Source organism: Chinchilla lanigera, unplaced genomic scaffold (assembly GCF_000276665.1).
Source record: "Chinchilla lanigera isolate Chin_1 unplaced genomic scaffold, ChiLan1.0 scaffold00049, whole genome shotgun sequence".
Lineage (NCBI taxonomy): Eukaryota > Metazoa > Chordata > Mammalia > Rodentia > Chinchillidae > Chinchilla > Chinchilla lanigera.
Window position 1 is genome coordinate 1,545,633 of NW_004955450.1, and position 27,079 is coordinate 1,572,711.

At 36.5% G+C, this 27,079-nt stretch overlaps 1 protein-coding gene across 4 annotated transcripts in view; it reads right to left on the bottom strand.

Moving 5' to 3' along the window:
- Window positions 1–27,079, bottom strand: part of Scaper (S-phase cyclin A-associated protein in the ER) — a 341,699-nt gene that overhangs the window by 65,650 nt on the left and 248,970 nt on the right. For all 4 annotated transcript variants that reach the window (XM_005393476.1, XM_005393474.1, XM_005393475.1 and 1 more), the window contains exon 25: window positions 2,122–2,245. In XM_005393476.1, the coding sequence (XP_005393533.1) occupies window positions 2,122–2,245 (124 nt within the window). The remainder of the gene's footprint in view (window positions 1–2,121; window positions 2,246–27,079) is intronic.

The following is a 27,079-nucleotide window of genomic DNA, read 5'->3' on the forward strand; positions in this document are numbered from 1 at the left end:
ATTATAGTCTGTGCTTCTCTGAAACTGGAGATAGTAGGCATGTAATCATTATTAACTGAGAATAAATAAATGGTCTCAAGATTTCTTTCATAAGAATTGTTTTCTGAAACTAAAAAAAGAAAATATTTTTTCCATAAGCCATCATGCTCATTCCTTTATATTTTAAATGCTATTTATCATAAAGTTATCTGCCCTGTTTAGAGTAGTATCTCTTCTCCCATTATCAATACAGAGTAAGTTTCAAGTACATCATTCCGAGGATGCAGTGTGGAACAGTCTGAGGGCATGGGGTTTAGTCTGTTTTTCATTCTTGCTTTCAAATGGTTTTAAAACAACAAATATGTTATAAAAATAGAAAGTTCCCTTCACTCAGTGTCCCCATGGTTAACATCTTACAAAACCACAGTATAATTACTGAAAGAAGACAACTGACATTAGGCTGATAAAATTAACTATTTTCTGGACCTTACTTGAATTTTCCAGTTTTCCTTCTAATGTCATTTTTCTGGTCCAAGATTCCATGTTATAATTAATTCTTATGTTTCCTTATTCTCCTCCATACAGTGACAGTTTCTCACTTCTGGTCTTGTATGATTCCAAATTTTTAAAAAAATACCAGTTATTATGTAGACTGTCCCTTGGTTCAACTACCAGCTCTGTGACTCACATCTATGTTGCCTTGGAAAAGTCAACCTTTCAGGGACTGAGTTTCATTGTCTGTGAAGTAGGGTAACAAAGACTTTACAAGGCTGTTCTGAAAGCTAAATGAGGCAATGTAAATTAAAACAACTGAGACATGAAGCCAAATAGCAAATGTTAACACTTTATTCCTTATGCTGTCTTTCAATGATCTCTGAAGCATTTTTTGCTAACATGTCTTACCCATATTCTAATGACTTCTTTTGTGAATAAAATCACATATAATCTAGCCCCTGACTCGCCATCATGTCTGTAGCCACTGCTTGCTGTGTGATAGCTCGGAGCCACATCTCTATTCTCCTGTATGGTTGTGCCTTCTCACTGTCACTGCCTGCCTCTAAGGGCTTCATGATCACTGTTCTGATTTTCCAGCTTGTGACGTGCAGGATTAATTTATTTATGCAGACTATGTTCATTCAGTGATGTACTGAACCCACTGAGCACTAGGTCCTGAATTAGAAACTCAGACAACGTGATAAGTTACCTGCTGTCCTCATCAACTTATAGGTAGTGGAGAATGGACAAGTCAATAGTTACAATTCCATGTAATCACTTCTGGAAGAGATGTAATGGCTAGAGTTACATAAGAAGTATTTTTAATCTGGACTTGGGGAAGAGTCAGGCTGGGGAAGGTTTCATGAAGAATGTGTCACAGTGCCTTGGTCCACAAAATATATAGAAATTGAGAGTTAGGCAGCAAAAGGCATAGAGTTCAAGGAAGAACTATTACAACTGTATGCTGAGTAAAAGTAAATCAGTTCAGAAAAACAAATCTCCTGTGTTGTAAACTTGTAGCTTGAGAGCGATGTTGTGCCAATACCTCAGGGGCTCAGAAACTTCCCCAGGAAACTTCTGGCCTCGGTGCTTTGTTCTGGAGACTGCAATTGACAGACCTAAACCTTTGGATATTACATTGAGCTTACCTCTTTCAACATCTGTGAACTGAAGTAAAATTTTAGGAGACAAAAGCCTGCTTGTTTCCCTTTCAAAAGTATAACAGGTTTGTCCCTTTCTGATAGAGGAGTTTCTTAATTAAAAAAAAATCTAAATAGCCTAAAAAATCCTTTTTAAACTGACCCTTTTAACTAACCTGGTGAGAGATTGTGAGGCCTTCCCAGCTTTCTTCTTTCTACAGCACTCATTCCTGCGGCTTTAAAGGTTTGGCACTGGGTCCATCTGCTTCCAGTGCCAACTCTACCCATGTCAACTTGTGTTCTCAGCAAGTGTTACATGTCTGTTATCCATTGAACACTGGAGCGTAGGCAAATCCAATTCAAAAATCTTTAAATACTTTAGAGGTTTCTCTGCTAGTCCTTATTTTACCCTTCTAACCTTTTTCTTCTTTTAATCTTTTGGTTTTCTCTACAGGGAATATTTCTCAAACCCTAACTGCTTCTAAGTTGAAGCAGTCAGGTTACATACCGTCAACTGGTGTGTCAGGAGGTCCATTAGGAAGGTAATCTTGTTACTAAACAGAACATCAGCACAGTTTTCTGAACAGTTGCTGCAGGTGAGGTAGTAAATGCTGATTGCATTGCAGAGGGACCTAATAGGAGGAGAAAAAACACCACTGTAAAACTGGACCAGCTCCTCTCCACACAATTTAAAATACACAAAATAAATGGTACAAAAGGAATAAATACACAAAATAAATGGTATGAAAGGAACAGGCCCGGGATAGAAGTTACTCTAAAAAACCAAACCAAATACTAGTAGGGGTAAGGTTGATCACCTATAAATGCTTATTTTTTCATCCCAAGCCTTGTGTTCATTAGTACTTGAGACTTGTTATTAATTTCTATTGGTTGCAGCTGCAGGCAATGGAGATGTATTTACCAGTCTATCTGATAATTTCTTAATAATCAGAGTAGATATCAAACCAGGAACTTTGGTCCTTTCAATAATACCAGAAAGTCTGTCAATGTTCCTGTTGCCAGGTCTGCTGGTACAGGATAGAGAGTTGAACAACTGGAGGATGTCTCTGCAAGGCAAGACCCCCAGAGTTCTGGGAGTAGATGCCACCACTCTGCCTGTGATGGTATGGACATGGGCTCAGAGTGCCTGCGTAGAGGAAGACATCTTTCAAAAGGGTACGAACTGGTCAGGAGCCCAAACAGTTTAAAGTCAAACTGAACAAACAAATGTTTTTCTCTAGGTGATTTAAAAAAATAGGCCATTGCTCAAAGAAACTTTGAAAGCAATGTGGTGAACAGGGCCGGGTGTTCTGAGACTACTTGTGAAGCCCGCATTGCGTGACCAGTTTACTCTGGCCTGTCTGCCTACAACTTTTAAGTCCTATGAAAAATGCTTGGATCTAGACCCTTGTAGCCAGACCGCTAGGACAGAAGTTCTGACAGTGTAACCTACAGGCCAGCAGCATCAATATTACCTGGGAACTTGTAAGAACTGTAGATTCTCAGAGCTCTACCCTAGCCTAATGAGTAGAAATTCTGGGAGTAGGGTCAAGCAATCTGTGTCTTACTTAGTATGTTCTTCAGCTAATTCTGATGCGTGTTCAAGTAAGAGAATCCATTAGTGAGAATGACCTATAGATACTGAAAGTTACATGCTTATCCAAGTTCTGACGCTAGGTGGGGAATGGGGCAAGTTTCTAACATGTGAATGTTTCAAAATTTGTATGGGTAATTCCAATGTGCAATCTGTGCTGAGAACCACGGGTCTGAGAACCACTATAGCTCTCTGAAGTCCAATAATGTCCCTGGCACTGTGCTTTGTGGATACAGCAGATGAATCCCCTGTGCTTACAGGGATGTTGCTCCAGCAAGAGAGTGATAAAGGCAGTGTCTGTTATATTTGTAATCATGTTTGATATAGTCATACTGTGCTTCACATAATTGATAGGTTTCTGAAAACTGGTTATAATAGAGTATAATGGTTAAAAGTAGAGATATAGTTTTGTAAGGAATCTCCAAACTGATTTCCACAGTGGTTTCACCAATCTATACTCCCACCAGGAGTGGAGAAGTGTTCCTTTTTCCCCACAGCCTCTCCAGCATTTGTCATTGGTTGATTTCTTAATGACAGCCATTCTTTTTGGGTGAGATGGAATCTCAGTGTTCTTTTAATTTGCGTTTCTCAAATGACTAATGATGTTGAACATTTTTTCATATATTTATTTGCCATTAGTATTTCTTCATCTGAGAAGTGTGCATTCATCTCAGATGCCCATTTTTGGATTGGATCTTTGAATTTTGGGGGCCTGACTTTTAAAAATTCTTTATATGTTCTAGATAGAAGTCCTTCCTATCATCTTGTCTAGTGAAACTCTGTATAGTCTTTAATTTTTAAAAAATTATTATTTTCTTATTCTCTGTAATGGTTTGATCAATCTTACATTCTTACATCTGGTAATATGAGCAACTTTGTTGAAGATAACAATATGTAATATGACAACCATTGTTAATTCCTATCATTTGGTTTGAAACCCCATGTCATTTTTAATGTTCTTGCTTTGTTTTGTTTGTATTTTGCTATTGTTCTCTTTTTTTTTTTACTATTCTCTTTAAAATAAAATAAAAAAAAAGGATAAAAGAATAGAGATACAGGGAAAAGATATATTTAGCTTAGAATTCCAGTTCTACCGCTTAAGACTTTAGCAAGTTTTTAATTTAACATTTTAGCACCCATTTTCTCATGTATAGAATAGGGATAATAATACCTACATTCACTTCCCATAACACATCATGTTAAAATCCCACATGTATAACAAAAGAGCCTTAAAATTTGTCAGAGAAAAGCAAAAAATTACATATAAAGTTAAACCTACTAGGATTAGGGCAGCCATACCAACACAAATTCCAAAGGCCAGGAGAGCTTGGATTGAAGTGTTTCAACTCTTAAAAGTAAACAACTTCCAACCAACACTAATATATCCTGCAAAACTACCTTCAAAAATTGATGGAAGAATAAAGATATTCTGTGACAAAGAATTGCTTAAGAGATATATGAACACTAAGTCAGTGCTCCAAAAAAACACTTGAGAATATTCTAGGCAGAGACAATGACACTAATAAAGAAAAAAAAAATCAGAAGGAATGAACACATCAGTCAAGGCAAGTAGTTAAACAAGAAAAGAAAAATAAAGGAGTCAATAACAAAAAATGGACATGACAGGAATAAATAATAACTTTCAGAATAATGCTCAACTAGATGGCCTCAACTCCCCAGTTAAAGGACACACAGTCGCAGACTGGATCAAAAAATAGAACCCAACAGTCTGTTGCATTAAAGATATTCTTCTAATCCAAAAGAAATTCAGAGACTAAAAAAAATCAAAGGATGGAAGACAGTATTTCATGTACCAGGATCCTGAAAGCAAGCAGGGATAACAATTTTATTTCACACAAAGGAAACTTCTAGCTAAAACCAATCAGAAGAGGCAAAGAAGGTCACCACATATTAGTTAAGGGAACAATTCAACAGAAAGAGATAATAACTGTAAATATATATGCACCAAATAGCAGGGCACCAAAGTTTATAAAACACTGGACATAGAAGATTAAATAAACACTAACATAATCATTGTGGGTGACCTCAGTTTCTCATTTTCACAAAGAGACTGATCAACTACACAAAAAATCAACAAAGAAACATTAGAGCTGAACTATACCTTCAAACAAATGGATTTAATAGATATCTATAGAGCTTTCTACCCTACTATAGTAGAATACACATTCTCAGTGGTACATAGAACTTTCTCCAAAGTAGACCACAAACTAGTTCATAAAACTTGCTTAAATAAACACAAAAGAATTGAAATTACTCCATGTATACTATCAGGTCATTGTACAGTAGCTAAAAATCAATCACAAAAGAAACTACAGAAATTATATAAGTACCTAGATATTAAATAGCACACTCCTGAACATTCAATGAGACACAAAAGAAATCAAGAAAGAAATTAACCAATTCCTAGAATCAAACAACAATGCCAGTACAACGTACCAGAACCTATGGGGCATAATGAAAGCAGTCTAGCAATGAAATTGAGGCAGTAATAAAAAACCTACCAACTAAGAAAAGCCCAGGACCTGATGGATTCACTGTTGAAATCTATAAGAACTGCAGGGAAGATCTAATGCTAATACTTCTCAAACTCTTTAATGAAATTGAAAGGTAAAGAGTACTTCCAAATTCATTCATGGAAGCCAGTGTCACTCCAATGTCAAAACCAAACAAAGAACCAACTAAAAAGGAAATCTACAGGCTAATTTCTTTAATAAGCAGAGATACAAAAATCCTTAATAATATACTGGCAAACAGAATGCAACAAATTATCAAAAACATCATATATCATGACCTTGTAGGTTTCATCTCAGCAATTCAAGGATGGTTCAATATATGCAAAGCAATAAAGTATTATACCACACAAACAGAAACAAGGATAAAAATCACATGATCATCTCAACAGATGTGGAAAAATCTTTTAACAAAATCCAAATCCATTCATGCTAAAACTCTGAAGTAAACAGGGATAGAACCTTACCTCACTGTGATAAAAGCCACTTTTGACAAATCAGTGGCTAACATCTTCTTAAATGGGGAGAAGCTGAAAACTTTCCCTCTAAAATCCAGAACAAAACAAGGATGTCCAATACCATCATTCCTGTTTAACAGAGTACTTGAAACATTAGCCAGAACAACCAGGCAAGAGAAAGAAATAAAATAGCACCCCTGCTCTTCCTGAGGACTAAACAGAAAAGTCTTGTCCAACATGTTAATACATTTAGAATGCACTGGTTGGAGGCTCTAAGTAGGAAATCCTTCACAAATGTAAGTCACAGCACTTCATTTATTCAATAATTTTCCTAAAATTTTAAGATTGCCTTTATTTTTAATTTAAAAACATGTACTTGTGATCATAAAAACAGCTGCAATGAATTAGGAGTAAAGAGGCCCAAAGAAACAGTAAAATACTATTAAGAGAAAATTCAGTATTTTTACTTCAAGTCCTTTCCTATTCTTATAAGGATATATACTTAATAAATATATAAATAAGTTTTCAGTGATATTTCATATTCTTCAACACTAGCTTCAAATTTTTAAAAAGAGGAGTGGAATGCTTTCTTCAAGCACAATCTTATTCAAAAGCTTAAGCCATACATAGAACAGATAAAGTCAGAGCCATCTGGCTAAAGCAGAATTGAGAGTCCAGTGTCTCCCTGGCTCCCTCCTTTCTGAAAGCCTCTCTGAGAGATCTAAGAGTGGGTTCTCTCAGAGTACAGTGGAAACTACCAGGCTAAGACATAATTAAAGTTTAACTTGGTAGTTTCTGACCAAGTGACGACCATCACAGTACAACACAAAGGGAGTGTGTGATGAAAAGTGTCTCTCTCTTACTCATATCCCCAGCCTTAAAAATCACAGTGGTTACTGGTTTACACATCTTTCCCTGGAGAGCTTATGCCTATGCAAGCTCTTTATTCCTCTTCAAATAAACAATAACCTCCAAGATCTGGAGGTTGAAAATGAGTCAAGGACATTTTCACTTGACTGTTGTTGCTATTGAGCAAGGTGTGCAAGTGGTACGCTTTCCTTCAGCAGCATTCTGGGGTCAATTTTACAGCTTTCTGGATGTCAAGAGCCAGTGGCTAAGTTGTGCTACTTGATTCAATTTTGTAATATTTGATCTTACAGCTTTAGGTACCCATTCTGTGGCTCCCCAGGTATGCCACAGCTGTATGGGTACCATCAATTTATTTCCTTTCTAACTTGAGTTGTCTTTAGAGGGAATAGCACTCCACACGGATCTGTTGGATATGGTTTCTGAAGTCTTCCCACAATTTTTCTGTTCTAAATTTCTGTTCTGATTAAAATAATTAAACAGAAACATGGGATGATTTTTAGGATTGAACAGTGTTTCATTCTATGGACGTAAAAATTTAGTCCAACCAATCTCTTACTGTCCAATTTTCAGTATTATACATAATATTTTTTTAATAGTTACACTTCCTAGTTGCAAGTCACACAAGAAAAAACCCTCCAGTTGATTTAAAAAGAAAAAAAAAAAATTCACAGTCTATGGGACACAGATTTGGAAAACTCAGTCATAGACATTATATACTTCCAGGTCTAATTCTCAAATCACACACTATTGAATAGGTCTATTAAACCAAACCTAATGGAACCAAAACAAAACAAGAAATCATCAGGCATCAAATGCCACAGCCTAAACTGACACTGTGCCTTTGGATGCTAGATACAACTGCCTCCAACTCTAAAAAGGCTAGCGTTTGGGATATTCTGGCTACTTTGCTTCATTAGTGTCAGAGTAAAAGGGTAGAATGGGTATGCTGGTTGTAAGATCTTGCTCACATGCCTGCATCCTAGACCCAATCATGAATAGGAACCAAGGATCTGGCATTCTCAGGTTCTGTGGTGGAGGAGGCATCTCCCGTGCATGGGGGCTCTGCAGACACACGATGTGAACGAGATGCTAGGCAGATACAGCACAATCCATGTTCACAACAGCTGCTGAACAAACCATCCCGTACTCTCTGCCTGCTCTTTGCAATAAATGTTCAGCAATGGTAACGTGGCTCAGAGGAACTAAATATTTTTTTTTATTTTAAAGAGAAAAAGAAAACAATAACAGAATAACAACAATGAAGACAAAAAACAAAATGCAAAGACAATAAAAATGCAAAGATAATAAAAACAATACAGGATTTCAAAACAAGGTGATAGGAATTAACAATGATTGTTATATTACATATTGTTATCTTCGATGAAGTTGCTCAGATTACCAGATGCGAGAATGCAAGATTGATCAAACAATTAAAGACAATAACAAGTAATAAAAAACACGTTAGAAATGATACAGAGCTTCATCAAACAAGATGGCAGGAATTCAGCAATGGCTATTACACTGCATACTGTCATCCCAAACAGCTAGAACTAAATATTGTTAAGGCTTTTGATAGGCAACACAAATTGAAACTGCTCTCCAAAAATGTTTTTAAATTATATTTTACTCCCAGAGAAGTTTTTTCTTAACACTGGATAACCTCATTAAAAAATATTTACCAATTTGATAGTTAAATTAAAACTATGTTTTAAATGGTTGCATTTATTTACTAGTACTATGATCATACTTTTTTCAGTGTTTTTTGCTATTTATATTTTGTGGAATTAACACTTGTCTGTTGGGATGTTTGTGTATTTCTTATTGGTTTACATGGCTCTTCACTGATAATCCAGATGTTCTCATTTGATGCTAATCTACAAATAATTTTTAGTTGCTATCTAAATTTCCCTTTTAGCTTTTGTCATAAAAAACTTTAAATTTTTTGTGTTAAAATCTGTCAAAATTTCCATCAGCATATCTAGGTTTTCTGTTAGAAGGGCTTCTTCATTTCAATATTACCAAAGTATTCTTTTAAATTTACTTCTGGTACTTTAAATATACAATGTAAACTTGATTTGGGGAGAAGGTAAAAAGTAGAAATTAACTTCTTTCTTTTCAAAATATGGTTGTTATTTATACTTATCTTTTTGGTAATAGTTCTAGTTCTCTGTTTTTACATTTTTACTGAAAATTTTCATCTTTTAAATGATTTATAAAGATCCTTTCTTTATACATAAAACAATGGGTTAATAAATGTTAGTATTTTCCAGTTACCTTCTTTCATTTTTCTTTATGCTATTTTTAAGATATTTTAATATACTGAAGCTATACAGTATTACGTAGTCTAAAAGCTTCTCCGTGTTTTCTTCTGCCTTTCACTTTATACATTGCAAGTTCTTTCTCTATAACTACTCATTTGTATTTTTTGAGGTAGCAGTGTGTGAAAATTTTTAAATTTATGAATCAATTCATTCCGAATTTAGTGTGTGTCAGTCAGGAGTCTCAATTCTCTCTCTCTCTCTCTCTCTCTCTCTCACACACACACACACACACACACACACACACACAAAGAGGTAACTGAATAACTTGTTCTTTCTCTGCTGGTTTAAAATACCCCCTTTCTCATAACTATATGCAGACCACATCCCCTGGTTACCTAGTCTAATTGATAACTCTATCTTTGTGCCAATACCATACTATTTTGTGTAAAGCTTTATGGTACGGTTAATGTATAAAATTATAGACTCCTAAGGACTTTTAAACAGTATACATGAGTTATTACATTTAGTATAATGTGCAGCACATCATAACTCTATAACTGAGTCCTATCTTACCTTGGTTTTGATATTTTTATGGCCTTGATTTTTAATTTCTACTCTTCTGTTTTATTCAGCAGAACTCCAATGAATTGTCTCAAGTCTCCAGTGAGCTATCACAAGGCATAAACAAACATGCACATAAAAAGCAAACATCACACAATGTGGGAGTGTGTCCTCCTGAATGCCTTTGGGCTCCACATTAAGAAAACTCCTTCAGTGCTAAGTGTGGAATGTGCATCTATAGAAGTTCATGCTCACAAAACCCTTCCCAAGAAACTTCCACAAAGATACTACGTTCTAATGGAGAAAAAAAGGGAGGGGAAACCCAAACTCTCAGGGCCAGGAAAAACCTGTCCACTCAGTAACCTTGTTTGAAAGACAACTCTATTTGAAGAGCACCTGTCTTAGCGCACGTCTTTGAACCCAGCCTGGGTGGTCTGTCCAGGCAGCTTTTCCTGTAATTTTAAACTCAAATAACTAGAAGCATTTTTAAACATCAAACAGAAAGCTCCAGAATTTTAAAGTATCTTTTGAGAAGACATTAAAATCCCACTGTCCCTTTTGTCAAAAATACACTGTGGGTAGGGATTTGGAGGGCTTGAGATACAGGCTTTCTCTGCAGATAATCACGAAAATGTGAGTGCATTTCTGTGTCAGTAAGCACTCTCACTGAAAAAGCACCATAAAACCAAGTCTTTCCATGATGAGTGCAGGAACGTATTTATATACAGAAAGGACAGTTATAGAGCACAAGTGTAGTGCACACCTAAGACATTAAGAAACATTTAAACAGAGGAGCTCCAGGGGCTTGCAGCGTAGGAGTCAGGAAGTACATAGTTTTATCCTTTTGCACTTTGGGATGGTTAAGAATTCTCAGAAAACATGGTTCACCAAAACCCACTATCTTACACCAGTGTCAAGAGAGCAGCCATCTTAAAACAACTATCACAGGCAATTTCACAAAATATAAATAGTATGAGTGAACACCTTTAAGTTCCTGCATGCAAAATTACGTGCAAAGTTAGGGCGGCAAGTACTGGAATCACACAAGTATAGTTACAAAGAAAACCTGGAATTTTCATCAATTACTGTGTTAGTATGTGAAGAAGGGCTAGGAACCACATCTTTACAAAACATAGGGAATAATTAGCAATGAAATAGAATGAGTTTGAGGATGTTATCTAGAATAGAGAAGAATGTTCAGATCTGCAGTTACCAATTCCTTAGGAAAGGGAGATAAAAGTCAAAACCAGAGCCCTCATGCATAATTCACAATAGCTAAATCTTGGAAGTGTCCTATATGTTCATGAACAGATGAACGAATAAAAAATGTATCTGCATACACTGGAATACTACTATGTCATAAAGAAAGATAAACTTGAGTGATTTGTAGGAAAATGCATGCACCTTTAGGCAATGTTATATGAAGTAAATCAATGTACAAAATGAAATATCATGAGTTGTCTTATATGAAAAACCCAAAGTATAAATAAAGAGCCAAATCAAAGATAATAGGAAGTAGAGAGACAGCCTTCTTCAAAGGGGAAAAGGGATAAGAGGTGGGAGGGAGGAGAGGAGGAAGGGAAAAGGGAAGGGAGGGACAGGAAATGAAAAAAAATTAAGATGTATCAGGCACATGCACCAACTACACACAGGAATGTAAATTTTTATACATATTTGTACATACTGCAAATATGTACAAAAATGGGAGAGGATCAAGAGATATGCGGAGGGGAGAGGGAGGAAAGGGAAAGGTAATGAAAAGAGGAATTAAGATGTTTTATGTACATGTACCAAGTCCCCACAGAACTGTAACACTAACCCGAACTCTAATCCTACTCCTAACCCCATCATGCTTAGAAAGTGATAGTTTTATTTTACATATGATTAAAAACCTATAGATTGCCAAAGATCATCTGTAAAAAACTACCGGGAATCTCATATCTAGGGAGAGAAACTTTGTAATTTTCCCTAAGGCTGGAAACAAGGCATTAAGACAAGAAAAGGAAATAAAATTTTATTGGAACACAGAATTGAGAAAGAGTAAATAAAAGTGTACTTGTTTGATGATGCTATGATTATGTGGAAAATTCAAAAAAAATAAAAATATAAATAAATAAAATCTCCTGGAGCCAGTAAGCAATTATAGCTAATAAAGCTGTAAAACACAATCTTGACAAAAGTTGACTGCTTTTCTGTATATACTAACTGGACTTTAAAATTTTAACAAATGACATCATTTACATTAGTATGCATATTTTATATATATATATTTAACAAAATATGTAAAAGAACTATATGAGGAAACCTACAAAATTCTACTAGAAAAACAAACAAGCACCTAAAAACAATGGAAAGCCATTCTTTACTCAGGGATAGAAAGACTCAACAGTGTTGAGTTGTTAGTTCCTTTTGACTTGATCTGTATATTCAGTGCAATCTCAATCAAAATCTAAACAGATGACTCTGTGGATACTGATAATCTGAACCTAAAGTTTACATGGAAAGTAGAAGACCCAGAAAGAGCCTATCCAATACTAAAGAGGAACAAAGTTGGAGGTCCGACACCACCAAACTTCAAGTTTCATAATAAAGCTACAGTAAAGAAGAGAGTATGGCACTGCTGACAAAATAGACAAGCAGATGAATGGAACAGAACAGAGAACAGAATTTGACCCACACAAATAGGGTCAGCTGGTTGCTGACAAAGAAGTGCCACACTTTGGATGCTGATGTCCCCCAAGGCTCAGTCCTGGGGTCGTGCTGTTGGGAGGGATGGGACCTGTAGGAGGCAGGACCTGTGGGAGGTCCTCAGGTCACTGGGGCACCTAGTTGAGGCCCTAGCTTCATCGTTTTCTCCTTTGCTTTTCAGCTTACAAGGCAAGTGGTTTGCTCTGCCGCTATCTCCTATCAATGGCAGAGTCCCCCTGAAAAGGGTTAGCCTGACCTTGGACAGGAGCCTCCAAAACCATGACTCAAAGTAAGTTTTTTCTCTCTATAAATTAATTGTCTTAGGTATTCAGTTATAGTAATCAAAAACTGGCAAATGCAAACAGAAAGGTGATCCAAAGAAGAAAGGAGAGTCATTTGAAAAAATGGTGCTAGACAAAAACAGACATGTAGACCAATTAAATAGAACAGAAGACACAGAAATAACCTAATGTACCTACAACCAACTGATTTTTGACAAATGGGCCAAAAACATATGCTAGAGAAAAGTCAGCCTCTTTTACAGGTGGTGGTGGGAAAACTGGATATCCATTTAGACAAGATTGAAACTAGATCTCTATCTCTCATCCTGTACTGAAATAAAAATGGACAAAGACCTAGACATGAAAAGAAATTTTGAAGCTGCTGGGCTGTAACATAGAGGAAACACTTGAAGCCACAGGTACCGGTAAAGACTTCCTGAATAAAACTTCAATAGCCTAGGAAATAATGTCAAGAATCAAAGAATGGGACTGTATCAAATTAAAAAGCTTCTGCACAGTAAAAGAAACAATCACTGGAGTGAAAAGACAACCTGTGGAATTGAAGAAAATTTCTGGTAGCTACTCTTCTGATAGGGGACTAATATCTAGAATATATAAAGAACTAAAAAAAAAGAAAACCCAAAACAAGGACCCACTTAAAAATGGGTAAATAGACTGAACTAACACTTCTCAAAAGAAGTACAAATGGGCCTTAAGCATACAAAAAAATGTTTAATATTTTTAGCCATTAGGGAAATGCAAATCAAAACAACCTGTGATCCCATCTTATTCCAGTCAGAATGGCTATCATCAAGAACACAAATATCAGTGAATACTGCTGAGGAAGAGGGGTAGGGTGAAGGAGAAGGAACCCTCCTACATTGTTGGTGGGAATGTAAATTAGTGCAACCACCATGAAAATAAGTATGGAGAGTCCTAAAATAACTCTTTTAAAAATAAAGGTTCCATTTCACCTAGCTATACCTCTCCTGGGTATATTTCCACAAGAATTAAGGACTTCATACTATAGTGATACATGCATAATCATGTTTACAGCAAAACAATTCATTTTACTCTAAGTTTGGAAACAGGCTAGATGTCTGTCAGTAGAGGAACAGATAAAGAAAATGTGGTATATAAATGCAGTGGAATATTATTCAGCCACAAAGAAAAATGAAATCATGTCATGCGCAGAAAAAAATGGACTGAACTTGAGATCATCATGCTAACTTAAATAAGCCAGGCTCAGAGAATTAAATATCTCATGTAAGTAACCTAAAATTCAAAATTGTAAGTCTTCAAAGAGATAACAAGGTAGAAAATCTAGGTGACTCTGGGGTTGGTAATAAGTTTTTAGATACAACATCAACAACACAGTCCATGAGAGATAAAAATTGATACAGTGGAATTCATTAAAATTCACTCTATTCTGCAAAAAAAAATCTGGTTAGTGAGTGAAAAGTTAAGCCACACACTACGAGAAAATATATAAAGTACATATCTGACCAAGGACTTGTATCCAAAATACACAAAAGAACGTTTCCAACTCAAAAATAAGGAAAAGAAACCCTGGTAAAGGTGGACAAGAGATCTAATAGACACATTACCAAGGAAGATATACAGGTGGCAAATAGATATATGAAGAGGTGCTCAAAATTATATGTCCCAGCAGATTACAGGTTGAAACAAGACACCATTGTACACTTACTAGAATGACAAAAATTCAAATCATGTGACATCAGAAAATGTTAAAGATGTGGAACAACAGGAACACATTTTCATTGCTAGCAGGAACACAAAATAAAACTCACCTTGGAAGAAAGTTTGGCAGTTTCTTATAGAGCTAAGTGTTATATCCTACTCCTATGTATTTACTCAAATGAATTGAAAGCTTGTGTATATACAAAAACCTGCATATGAATGTTCACAGCAGCTTTATTCATAATTGTCAAAACTTGGAAGCAAGTCCTTCCACAGGAGAATGGATAAACTGTGCACATTCATATAACAAGATGTTATTCAGCAACAAAAAGAAATAAGTGATCAAGCCACAAGAAAGATATGAAAGAAACTTAAATGCAGATTGCCAAGTGAAAGAGCCAGTTTGAAGGGGCTATCTACTGTATAAATGCCAGCTCCAGGACATTTTTGGAAAGACAAAACTATATAGAGAGTAAAAAGATCAGTGGGTGCCAGGGTCTTGGGAAGGAAGGGGTGCAGCACTGTGAGGAACATAAGAATTATTTAGGGCAGTGAAACTACAATGTATGATATTGTGATGACATTACACACGTGTCAAAACCCATAGGACCATCTGTCAAAACCCACAGGACCATACAACATGACAGTGAACCTTAATGTAAGCTATGGATTTTAGGTAGTAACAGTGTATTGATATTGGTTAATCAACTGTAAAAATGGACCACACAAAAGCAAGATGTTAAGAGGAGAAACTGAGGGCAGAGGGAATTTAAGGGAACTCTACTCTCTGTTCAACTTTTAACTACTAAAACTAAAACTACTACAAAAAATACAGTCTCTTTAAAAAACTCGTGGATTTAGATCCATGTTATGTTTTCATCCACTATAATTCTAAGCCACATTAAAGCTTAATTTGTCCCATCTTTAGTCCTTGGGCTCTTCACTTTCCAATGGACCTCAGTAGTCTTTGATCCTTTCATCTGAGATGAGGAGAGGTTTTGGGCACATTTCCTGCCCAAGACCTGTATCAGCCTTTAATTCAAATAACACTGGTCTATTTCAATGAGAAATAATACCATCGAACACATCATCTGTCCCCAGGGACTCTCAGCACTACTGACGTGGTCACTGTTTGTTAGACCTTTAGAATCAACAGATCTGGGAACTTTCCCCATACCTACTCCTACACCCCAAGATAAAGAACCTTGGGAATTTCATCAAATTTGGGACCAAGGGATTTTTTTCTTTAATTTTTAGCAACAGTCTCTCTCTTTTCTTTCACACTGAGAATGCTAGTTCTCAAGGGCCCAGAGGATAATATAACATAACTATTTTTACTTGTTTTATGCTACATTATAATAGCTTCAGAATAACAACCTTAATAGTACTATCACCACCAACTTAATGGTACTACTGCCAACTGAAAGGTACCACCACTTGTTCAAAACAGTTTCACTGTTTGGTGAAATATCATATCCAATCCCCATTTCCATTTTTTAAATCATTATACTAGCTAGATTATTTGAACATACAGTCATTTCATTCTATACTCTCTCCCTCTCAATCTTGGTTAATTTTAGTGCTATAATTATACATTTAATGCTTACCATCAGTCTTATGTCAGTGTAGCTGTGTGGACCTGCTTATCTGAGCTTGTTATCTAGTACACTCCGCAGGAAGACTTTATAAAAGCAATAGTTCTTGAGTTCTTGCAAGCTGGTAGCACTGTGTACCTTTTCTCAGGAAGGCAAAACCTTGACATATATCTTCTTTTTTAGAGTATTTTTTAAATGTTACCTTTTTTTCTGAAAAGCACCATTATTGAAAAATTTGCTATTAAATCTGTTTTCCTTATCTACCATAATACTCTTTTTGTTCTTTTAGTGTGTGAAATTTGAAACTGAAGTATAATTCATTTGCATTAAAATAAATTGCATGCAATGAGAAGTTCCATCACTTCCTCAGGTTCCCCTGGTGGTCCCCTTTGAAGTCAGACTCTCTCCCAATCCCTGACAATCACATAGCTGTTTTCTATTCTGATAAGCTTTGCTTTTTCTCAGAATGCCACATAAATGGAGTCATCCTATCTGTAGCCTTTGAGTGGGGTTTCTTTTACTAGGCAGAGTGTATTTGAGATTCATCTAGGTTACTGTATGCACCAGTGCTTTGTTCTTTTAAATTTTTTGGTATTTTATTGTAACAAAAACAACACACCAAGGCTTAAAGTGTACCATCCAGTACTGTTAACTTAGGCACAATGTTGTACCTCAGGTCTTTAGAATTTTTCATCTTGCATTACTGCAACTTTATACCCACTGATAGTAACACCCCATTTCACCCGCCTCTCCTGGGCAGCCTGGGCTGACTCTGCTTCTGTGAGTGTTTTAGGTCCCTCATTCAAGTAGACTCAGTATTTGACCTCTGTGACTGACTTGTTTCTAGACCTTTTTCTAGACTGAACTGTTGTACTCAGCATAATACCCTCAACGTTCACCTATCTTCTCACAAATTGCAGACTTTCCTTTTCTAGGGCTAAGTAATGTTCCATTTATGTAGAGACCACATTTTCTTCATCTGTATCTCCCATGAACACCAATGGTTTTTCTCTTTGTCAATGCTGTGAACAGTGACGCAATGGACATGGAAGTGTTTCACTTCTTTTGATTCAATACCCAGAAGCAGGACTACTGGACTGACCATACAGTGGTACAGTTCTATTTTTAACTTTTAGGGGAACCCTGAACACTCTTTCCATAGGGGCTGCACTGTTTGCATTCTCATCAGTGGTGCACATGGGTTTCAGTTTCTCCACATTCTCTTTGTTTTTTTGTTTTTGTTTTTGTTTTTTTTTTTTTTAGTTTTTCTCAGGTACTGGGACCAAACTCATGACCTTGCGCTTGCCAGGCAGGCGCTTTGCCGCTGAGCTAAATCCCCTGCCCCACATTCTCATAACACTTGTCGTCTTCTGGTTTTGATGATGAGAACACCAACTGTGAGGGGATGTCCCAGGGATGACATGGTGTCTCACCGTGGTTCTGATTTACATTTCTCTGACGCTTAGTTACACTGGGCATCTTGTCATAGAACTTTGGCTATTTGTATGCTTTTTTCAGAGAACTATCTATTCAAGTCCTTTTAAATTGAGTTGTACTTCTATTGCTGAGTTCTATGAAATCCTTGTATATTTTAGAAATTAACTCCTTATGTGATAAATGATTGGCAAACACTTTCTCATTCTGTAGGTTACCTTTTTACTTTTTTAGTGATACACAGAAGCTGTTAGAACCATGTGGTCTTACTTGTTCATTTTTGCTTTTGTTGCCTGTGCTTTTGATATTATATCCATGAAGTCACCACCAAGATCAATGTGTATGAAAGTTTTTCTCCATGTTTTCTTTAAGTTCTTTAAGTTTCTTTATATTTCCCAATCTTGCATTTAGATTTTTAATCTATTTTGAGTTGACTTTTGTGCATGATGTAAATGAAAGGCACAGTTTCATTCTTTGCATGTGGAGAGTCAGTTTTCCAAACATAAATTTTTGGAAATGGATTATCCTCTCCCCATTTTGTAGTCCTGGCAATCTTGTCAAAAATCAGTTGACCACCTTTGCATGGATTTATGTCTGGAATCTCTATTTCATTTCAGTGGTCTATATGCCTATCTTTATGCCAGTATCTCTCTGCTTTAATCACTGTAAATTTGTAATATATTTTGAACTCAGGAAATGTGGTGACCCCAGCCTTTTAAAAAAAATGTAAGTATCTTACATATTTCAGCAGAAAAAACAGTCTAAGTAGAAAAAACATTTAGACCAGATTAGAGAAACCTATTTTTGTAATGAGGCTTACTTGAATACTGTTTCTTTTTATTGGTGGATAGTATGTCATTGGGTGGATATTGTTTAATCTCTCAGCAGCTGAAGAATATCTGGGTTATTTCCAGTTTTAAGTGATTATGAGTAAAGCTTCTATCCATGTGTATTTACAGGTTTTTGTAGAACATGCATTTTTATTTCTTTGGGGAAACTAGCCTGGCATGGCCATATAGTAAATACAAATACTCCTCATTTAACAACCGAGTTCAGTTCCTGCGACTGGGGTTGCTGAAGTGAACTGGTCATTAAATGAGGAATTGTAGATAGTATGTATTACATTACAATATTCAGAACAAAGAAATAGTTAAAGGAAACTCTAACCTGATGACTTTGCTTTTATTTGCACAACTCTTACATTCAGTACTGTAATGTATAACTGAACATAAAACTACAGTACTGTTCAGTACAATCAGCAAAAATTACAGTACTGTATAAACAAAGGTATACTGTACCAAAAAAGGCATGGAGGCTGTATAAACAAGATGTACAGAACTGTATAAAAAAAAGGGGCAGGTTGTAAGTCCAAGCAGTGGGTCATAAGTCTTGTTAAAATAGGTCGTTAAAGAAGGAATATCTGTACAGTACAGTATATGTTTAACTTTCTAAGGAACTTACACATTGTTTTTTTTTTTTTTTTTTTGGTACCGGGAATCAAACTCAGGACCTTGCACTTGCTAGGCAGGTGCTGTGCTGCTGAGCTGTATCTGTGGCCCTACACATTGTTTCTAAAGTGGCTATACCATCCATATCCTCATCATGGTGTATGAGAGGACCAACTTCTCTGTATGTGCATCAGTATTAGTTTTATTTTTAAAGCAATTATAACTAGTGCGTTCAAGTATCTCACTGCGGTTTTATTTCCTATTTCCTATTGATGGAGAGTATCTTTGCTTTGAGAGTATCATGTGTATCTATGTCACCTATATGTCTTCTCTGTGAAAGGTCTATTCAGATCTTTTGCATATTCATTATCAATACCACCTAAGCCACTTCCTGTTCTATAGCAGGAACTCAAATACACCTCAACTAACAGAATTAATGCATGTAATATTCTCCTCCCAAAATAGGTAAAAAAGTCAAACTTCTCAGCTTAGTAAACATGGAAGGTTTTTGCAATCTTTAAATATTTTAAAATAAGCAAACCAATTCTCAAATACAAATAATGGTATTTGATTTATCTCCTAGTTAATCTTCACAGAATGACTTACGTAGTATGTTCTTGAAACAATGTCTCAAATTATAAATCAACATGGAGAATTTATAGTTTTTAACAGAAAAAGAGGGCTGACTATGGTTATGACTACTTGTGGTGAGGCACAACATTTTCCAGTGGAGTCTTATTTTGATACCACTCATTGAGGCTTTTGTACCAAATATATTCTAAAAGTAGAGTGGTGCTTAGATTAAAATATATAAAACAGAAATATAGAAAAGTAGTATTTAACATGAAAACATATTTGTAAGAAGTCTTATATGTAGTCTCACACATATACATATTTTGCTGTCCTTGTTTCATTGATAAAATTGGGAGATATTATATTAGTACTGTTACATGAAGAAGTCTTAGTAATAAAATGTTTTCTCAGCAAGAAACTAGGGGAATGAACCATGCAAAATATTTAAAAAGGGACAGATTATTCAATGTTGACATGTTCTGACCATAGAGGAGTAGGACTTGTAATACAATTCAGGAAATTTCTATTGCAATGAGGAATGTAGCATTTGGATCAGAGTATGAGTAGATGAAGGGAAACAATTTCTCCAAATGGTACTGTGGTGGCTACAGTCAAACCACACTGCCTTCCCCTTTTCCTTGCTCTGTGCTTTCTGAGGCTAGAACCTTTAGGGTAGGTGAAGACCCCAGGAGAAACAGACATCCTAGAGCAGCACATCCCCACAGACAGGGGATTTTAAGGAGTGCTTACTATACCTGCTGACCAATTCTAACCGGGGGATGTAGACTGCATGTCTTTTACCCTTGAGTTTGCATCATAAATTAATAAAACAATCACAGATGATTATTATGCTGAATATCACATGATAAAATATAGCACCAATATTAAGTTTAAAATCAAACTATTTTCATAACTTGATGTCTCAAAGCAAGGAGTAACAAATCTTTAACTGGATGTATTATTTCAGAGGTTTTTGTTTAAATGATAAATGTGGCACAAATAGAAAAGATGATTTAATCATTTCTTAGAGATATGTTCTAAATTTAGATGGGATGTCATATATATTTTAAGCACCAACCTAATTAGGCTTTCTACATTTCCTCAAATTAACCCCTGACTGAGGAAGTATTACATTTCAAAGATTACAACAACATGTTTAAAAATGCAGGGTGATATCAAATTAATAAATTAATTTTAAACTAGGTGGTCAAAGCATTATTTTTATTGCTAACATAATTTGTTAATACAAGACAATTATGATTAGCAAGTCTTTAGATGTGTTCTTAAGTAGGATCTGGTTATGTAATTTAAAATTCACAATTAAACATGTTGGATCTGGAGAAGACCCCAGGTGGTCTGTAGTGTTAAACAGCAGATTAAAGTTGACACAACTAATTTCTTTAATCTTATTAGTGGTAGAGCAGCTGTCAACTGTAACCATCTCTGTAAAGCCTTTAGAGACATAAACAAAATGCCTCAATATGTCAAGTGAAGAAGAGCATTTATCAATCACTATAGCTAATTAGCTTGCAAAACAATTTTTTTTACTTTTATTGTCTACTGGGAAAAGTTATTCACTTTTAGTAAACCTTAACCTAAAACTAGATATTTAGAAGTATATTAATGTAGTCCTGTCTACAAATAGGCAGCAGTAGATAGTATTCTAAATTTCACCCATATTGGCAACTTATATTTTAGTAACATTTTCTGACAGCCTGATACAGCACACACACAGGGGTTCCAACTCTATACCACCCACATTTATAACTTATGGGAAGTAAATCCTTTCATAAACGTATGCCATATTTGCCAGCTGATCTGAGTTCTGAAAAGGGAATAAAATTACATAGAAATACTGTGTTTCTTTTTCAGACTTCACTGACAAATCTTCTCTGAACATTTTGTCCGATACTTACAAATAGCTACAAGTGGTTGTTGGTTCACTTTTCTCAGTTTCTGTTAAGATTCATTCCTCACCAGCTAGGTGAAAGAAATGAGTGATCCATAGACCACTTCCTGTACCCACACCAATAAATCAGTGTAACACCTAAACCTCAAACACAAAACCAATCAATCAAGCAATACCTTCCCCATTAAAAGGTGAAAACTAAACAGACAGAATAAAAAACAAGTCTTTAGCATCTCAGAGGAATAACAGTATTTTTAACGTTAGGGTTTAGAGACAGCATGTTTAATATATCATTTTCTGCATAGATTCCCCAAACTGAAGTTAGCAGAAGAAAGGAAAGGTGGGCCAGTCCCAGCTTGTCAGATGAGCAATTAAAATTTAATTTTTTCATTCATGTAAAATGATAATACAGGGTAACTGTGGGAAACTGAGGCAGGAATACTGCAGATTCGAGCCCAGAATGGGCAACTGAGCGACTCAGAGATGCTGCCTCAAAATAAATAAAAAAGGGTTGGGGACAGCTGGATGTGGTGGTGTATGCCTGTAATCCCAGCACTCAGGAGGCTGAGGCAGGAGGATCACTGAAAGTACAAGGCCAGCCTGGGCTCAAAGCGAGTTCAAGGCCAGCCTGAATTACATAGAGAGACCATGTCTCAAAAAACACACATAAAAAAAATAAATAAATAAAAAGGGCTGGGGTTGTAGCTCAGTGTAAAGGCTCTGTTACACACACACACACACACACACACACACACACACACACGACTATGCCCTAGTGAATTTGTAGAATGACCTTCGTTTCTTCATTGTACCTTCAACCATGAGTATTCATTCCTACTTCCTTAATATGAAAGGATTTAGCAAAGCAAGTATTTTTCAACAAAATCTAGAGTTATAAGAATCTTTAATATTGCATTTAAAAGTATCAGGCTTTATGGTTAGAAGGGACAGAAATTCACTCAAAATGTCTGAAGTAAAAAGAGCCATTTATTGCAAGGCTATTGGGAACATTCACGTGAATCCAGGAGAACGTGAACCAGCAGCCCTTGGGAGGACAGGAACAATGCCACCTCTGTGGACTGGACCTGCTTTCACTTTCTCTCATCTCTCATGGAGCAGTACTGCCTCCTTTTTCTTTTCTTTTTTTTTTTCTTTCTTTTTTTTTTTTTTTTGCCCCAAATGGTCTCCGTTAAATCCTGCTAAACTTGGAATGCATGTAGACATATAATGGCCATCCCAGAAGTTACTACACATGCTTTTTCAAATTCAAATATACATACTCAAGAAAAAAATGACTTAAAGTTTGTGATTTCCTTACTGCAAATTCGTGAGGAAGAGACTTGAACGGCCCAGTTTAACCTTTTGCACTGGATTATAAATCTGATGTTGCTGGCTGGCCTATAGGTTGGTTGCTCTTGACTCGACTATCCTCTCTTGAGTTTAACCAGCTATGGCCACTAAAGGAAGAACCACATCACCTAAAATGTAGCTGCTTAGGCTTGGTTGCAATGCCTAGAACAACACCCCACATAAACAAGAAGGACAGAACAAAGGAAAGGGTGCTGCAGTGGTTATGGCAAGCTAAGAGGAGAGGTGGATCAGTAACAGGGAAGGAAGCCCAGAGTGTCAACTGGGGAAGTCTGGATTATGCTGTAAAGTGAAGACAAAGCAAAGATTCAACAGTAGATGAACCCCAACGAGAAGAGACCCTTGTGGCAAGAGCCTGGCATCACAAACAAGCACACAAGGCCAGGTGTCCCAGGGAACCAAGTTTACAGACTTTGGAGATGCAACACAACATTCTATGAAGTCTTGTGTGTGCCACCAGAGTTTCTGTTCCATAAAAGTGACACACAGGCCACTAGTAGTGATAGAGTTTAATATATCTCATTTTCCATGATTGTAAGTTCCCTAAGGATAGGCTTCATTCCAGTCTTGTTCCCATGCCCACAAAGGCATACAACTGCTCTTAAGCAGGAAATCCCTAGGTTCTCTAAGCATCAGGACTGGAGCCCCAGATTATATACATGCTTCTGGAACACAAGGGCATTACTTCTTTTCCACTATAAGATGAAATGTGTCTGCCTCTTTACAGGCCCAAGAGAAGGGCACACAAGGCTTAGGGGGAAAAAACCCAATGGTCCAGAATTATTCTGGACATTCTTTCTATTATTTGGAAAGAAAAAACATTTTTTCCAAAGGAATAGTATGGTTCTCTCAAGGAGAAATCACATACCAGATAGGAGTCTTCCCAAACCTCACCCAGCAGTGGCCCACAAATGTGAATACTTGGGACTGGACAGTAATGCGTGTAGAACACCCGGCACGGTGCTGGGCATTGAGGACACTTATGAATGCCAGCTTCTGTCTCATCAACTCAAAGACCACACAGACCAATGTTACAAAATGGATAAACTGCACAATGTCACAAATTTTAGTTTATTTTGAAGAATCTGTGATACCTTATAAACTATCTTCCTAGTGACAAAAGCTCTACTTCATGCCATTCTAAATTTTTAAAAATTATTATATTTAATGACCACTGCTTTACATGGATAGTACTGATTTGGTATCATCAGATAAATGATTACACTGTAATGAAGTAAAAAGTACCTTTACTAATTTGTTTGATATGTATAAATGGGTATCCTTTATAAAGGTCACAGCAGTAGAAGCAGATAGTTTTCCTCACACACTAAATGGGTCGATCTTTACCTATTAGGCTTGCTCTGATTCTAAAATTGTGATAAGCACAATGATAAATATAGTTCTACAATTTTGTTTGGCCTTTTGAATAAGTAACAGTAACATGTACATGATATATATATTAGCAAAAATTGAAGAGCCCCCCCATTCTCTAAATTTCAGATAATGGTGTGGTCAAAATCAGGAAGGCCCCACTAGGCCATGATGTGGTCACTATAATGCTATATATTCTTTCACTGCTTCCTTTACACACTAAAGAAAGAATTTATTCATGTATTCAAACAGTAGTAGGATGTCATATAACTTACAAGTGAGGCATTTACTATGTCTCTGATCCCAAGTAATTATGACTGGGGAGCTGACAGTACCACAAATGGAGAGCCTGGTGAGGCACTACACACTACAGTGCTAAATCGAGCTCTTCTCTGACCTGTCTGATATGTTTCAATAATTAGGTGAAGACATACATGTTCTCTGGAACTTTAGGACTGGCACAAAGTTAAAAAAAAGAAACTAAGTTAGAGACCAACTCACAAGCCAAGGATCTTAATTCAGTGGGCTAAAATTTACCAGGATGAAGTTTAGACGTAGAACAAAAAAAGTCCAAATAAAATTAACGGGTTATCACTTTTCACATACCAAAGTGACAGAAATGGGGATTGAAAGCTGAATGCTAAGTAGTGTAATGAGGAATCAAAACAATAACTACAATAAAACCACTGATATTAAATAAGTGCTATCTTTATGAAGCAACTTAGAAAAGGTATGTACTTTAAATCTTCATCAAAGCCTTACAGGGTAGGTATTAGTCTTGTTATTTAATTGAGGATGTGTTATAATAAGTAATTTGGACCATGGTCACACTGGTGAAAAGCGGAAGTTTAAGCCAGGGTCTGACTGATTTTCCATTATATCACACTTTTGTTTTGCTTCCTACAGACAAGTCTACTACAAGAAGAAACATGGTAAGTGCCCCACCAGAACAAACGAATGCAGCTATAGAGTTAATCCCTGGGCTCTTATGTTATCCACAGTGTCTATTATGAACTACGAATACCCAGTAGAAAAAGGTGACATGGAAAAGCCCAGCCCAGGGACCATTTCTGCTGAGCTCTTACTGCCTCCAGAAGGACGTGGGTAGGTGTGGTGTCAGTGAGCGCTGACTCTCATATGCTGCTTCTCATTGCTACTACAGTGGGTGAACGTGTTATAAACCACATCCCAGCTCTCACCCAGTGCAAATCCACTCTCTTATTTACATCACGTGTGGCGATATTTAAGCCCCAAGAAAATGGCAAACCACTTTTTACTTTCAGATATTCAAAGCTATGATGAGTAACTGCTATTAGTTTAAGTAGAAAAAAAGATTAGCATTCTTTTTGTACTCATTTTCTGTAATCAAAGTTTGGAGGCAGAACAACATGAGTCTTCCCAAAAGAAGATATACCATGGAATGAAAATTCTCTTGTTCCAGGGAACTTTCTTGGCCTGGCAAGCTATTTTACTGGAGCACATTTATTAAGAAGGTTGGCTTTGGATACTGCATCCTAAGTCTTTCCATAACAATATGAAAAGGACTAAGCAGCTGTATGGGCTTCTCTGCTTCTGACAAAAGCAAAACAAACCACTGAGGATTTGGAAAGGCTTTAAAAGTTTAAGTTTTCAGAAGCAGTACAATTCTTAATTTCACATTTTAAAAAGTGCTAGGAGCACGTGTTCATTCATAGGAAGTAATCTTGCAGTAATCAAAGGACATAGTCGGACATCTAACTCTTGAGGCACTGTGCGAAATGCAAACAGAGAAGGGCAGAGCGGTGAGAAGATGGACAGGGAGCGGGTTTACCCATTCACACAGTGCCCAGAGCTGCATCCGGCTTGCGTCACAGGACTTACAGTGTCAACACTGCAACTGTTCTAAGGCACTGGCTGGTGCTTCCTAAATCCTCTGCTGTTTATCACTGAGGAAAACTAAATGATGTAGCATAGTCTAACCAGTTCTCTAGGTAATTGCCTGAAGTGTCACAAGAGGCAGGAAGGAGAGTGATCTAAGGCGGCCAAGGTTCATGGAGACGAGGCATTCGTCAGGGATAAGAGGGAGGATTGCGAGTGAAGGAAGAACCCAGGGACTATGGGTGGCCCATAGCTAGGACAGGGATTTATGCAAAGAGCAGCTGGAAGGAAAATAAAGTGTTTTAAAATTAATCTCCCAGCTCATGTCCACCAGCATGCTCTGAAACTACACCCACATGTGCTGTAGTTCTGGAATTCCTCTTGCCCTTGCCAGTTAAATCTGGGGTTTTCGATCTGCAGATACCATGGCTTGAAGGGATACCTACACCTTCCTTCATTTGCATCTACTTTATCAATAGAGCAAAGGAACTCAAATGAACATTGGTGTTAAAGAGTTTGCACCTGGAAGTTCAGATGTTCCTTGTTTAATGACCCACCTATTTAACAGCTGTTCAGACTTATGACCTGTCTTTTTTGTGGTACAGTTCTGTACATCTTGTTTATAGAGCCTGAATGTCTTTTTTTGTACAGTGTACCTTGTTTATACAGTACTGTAATTTTTACTGATTGTACTGTATAGTATGATAGTGTAGTTTTATGTTCTCTTATATGTTACACTAGCACATGTAAGAGTTAAACATATAAAAGCAAAGTCATCAACTTGGCATTTCCTTCAACACTTCTTTATTCTGAATACTGTAATGTACATACTATACACGATTCTTCATCTAGTGTCCAGTTCAGTTAATGACCCAGTCACAGAAACAGAACTCATTTGTCAAATGAGAAATGGCTCTGTCTCTGTTCAAATAGACTATACTGTCTTGATTCAGGCAAAGGTACTAC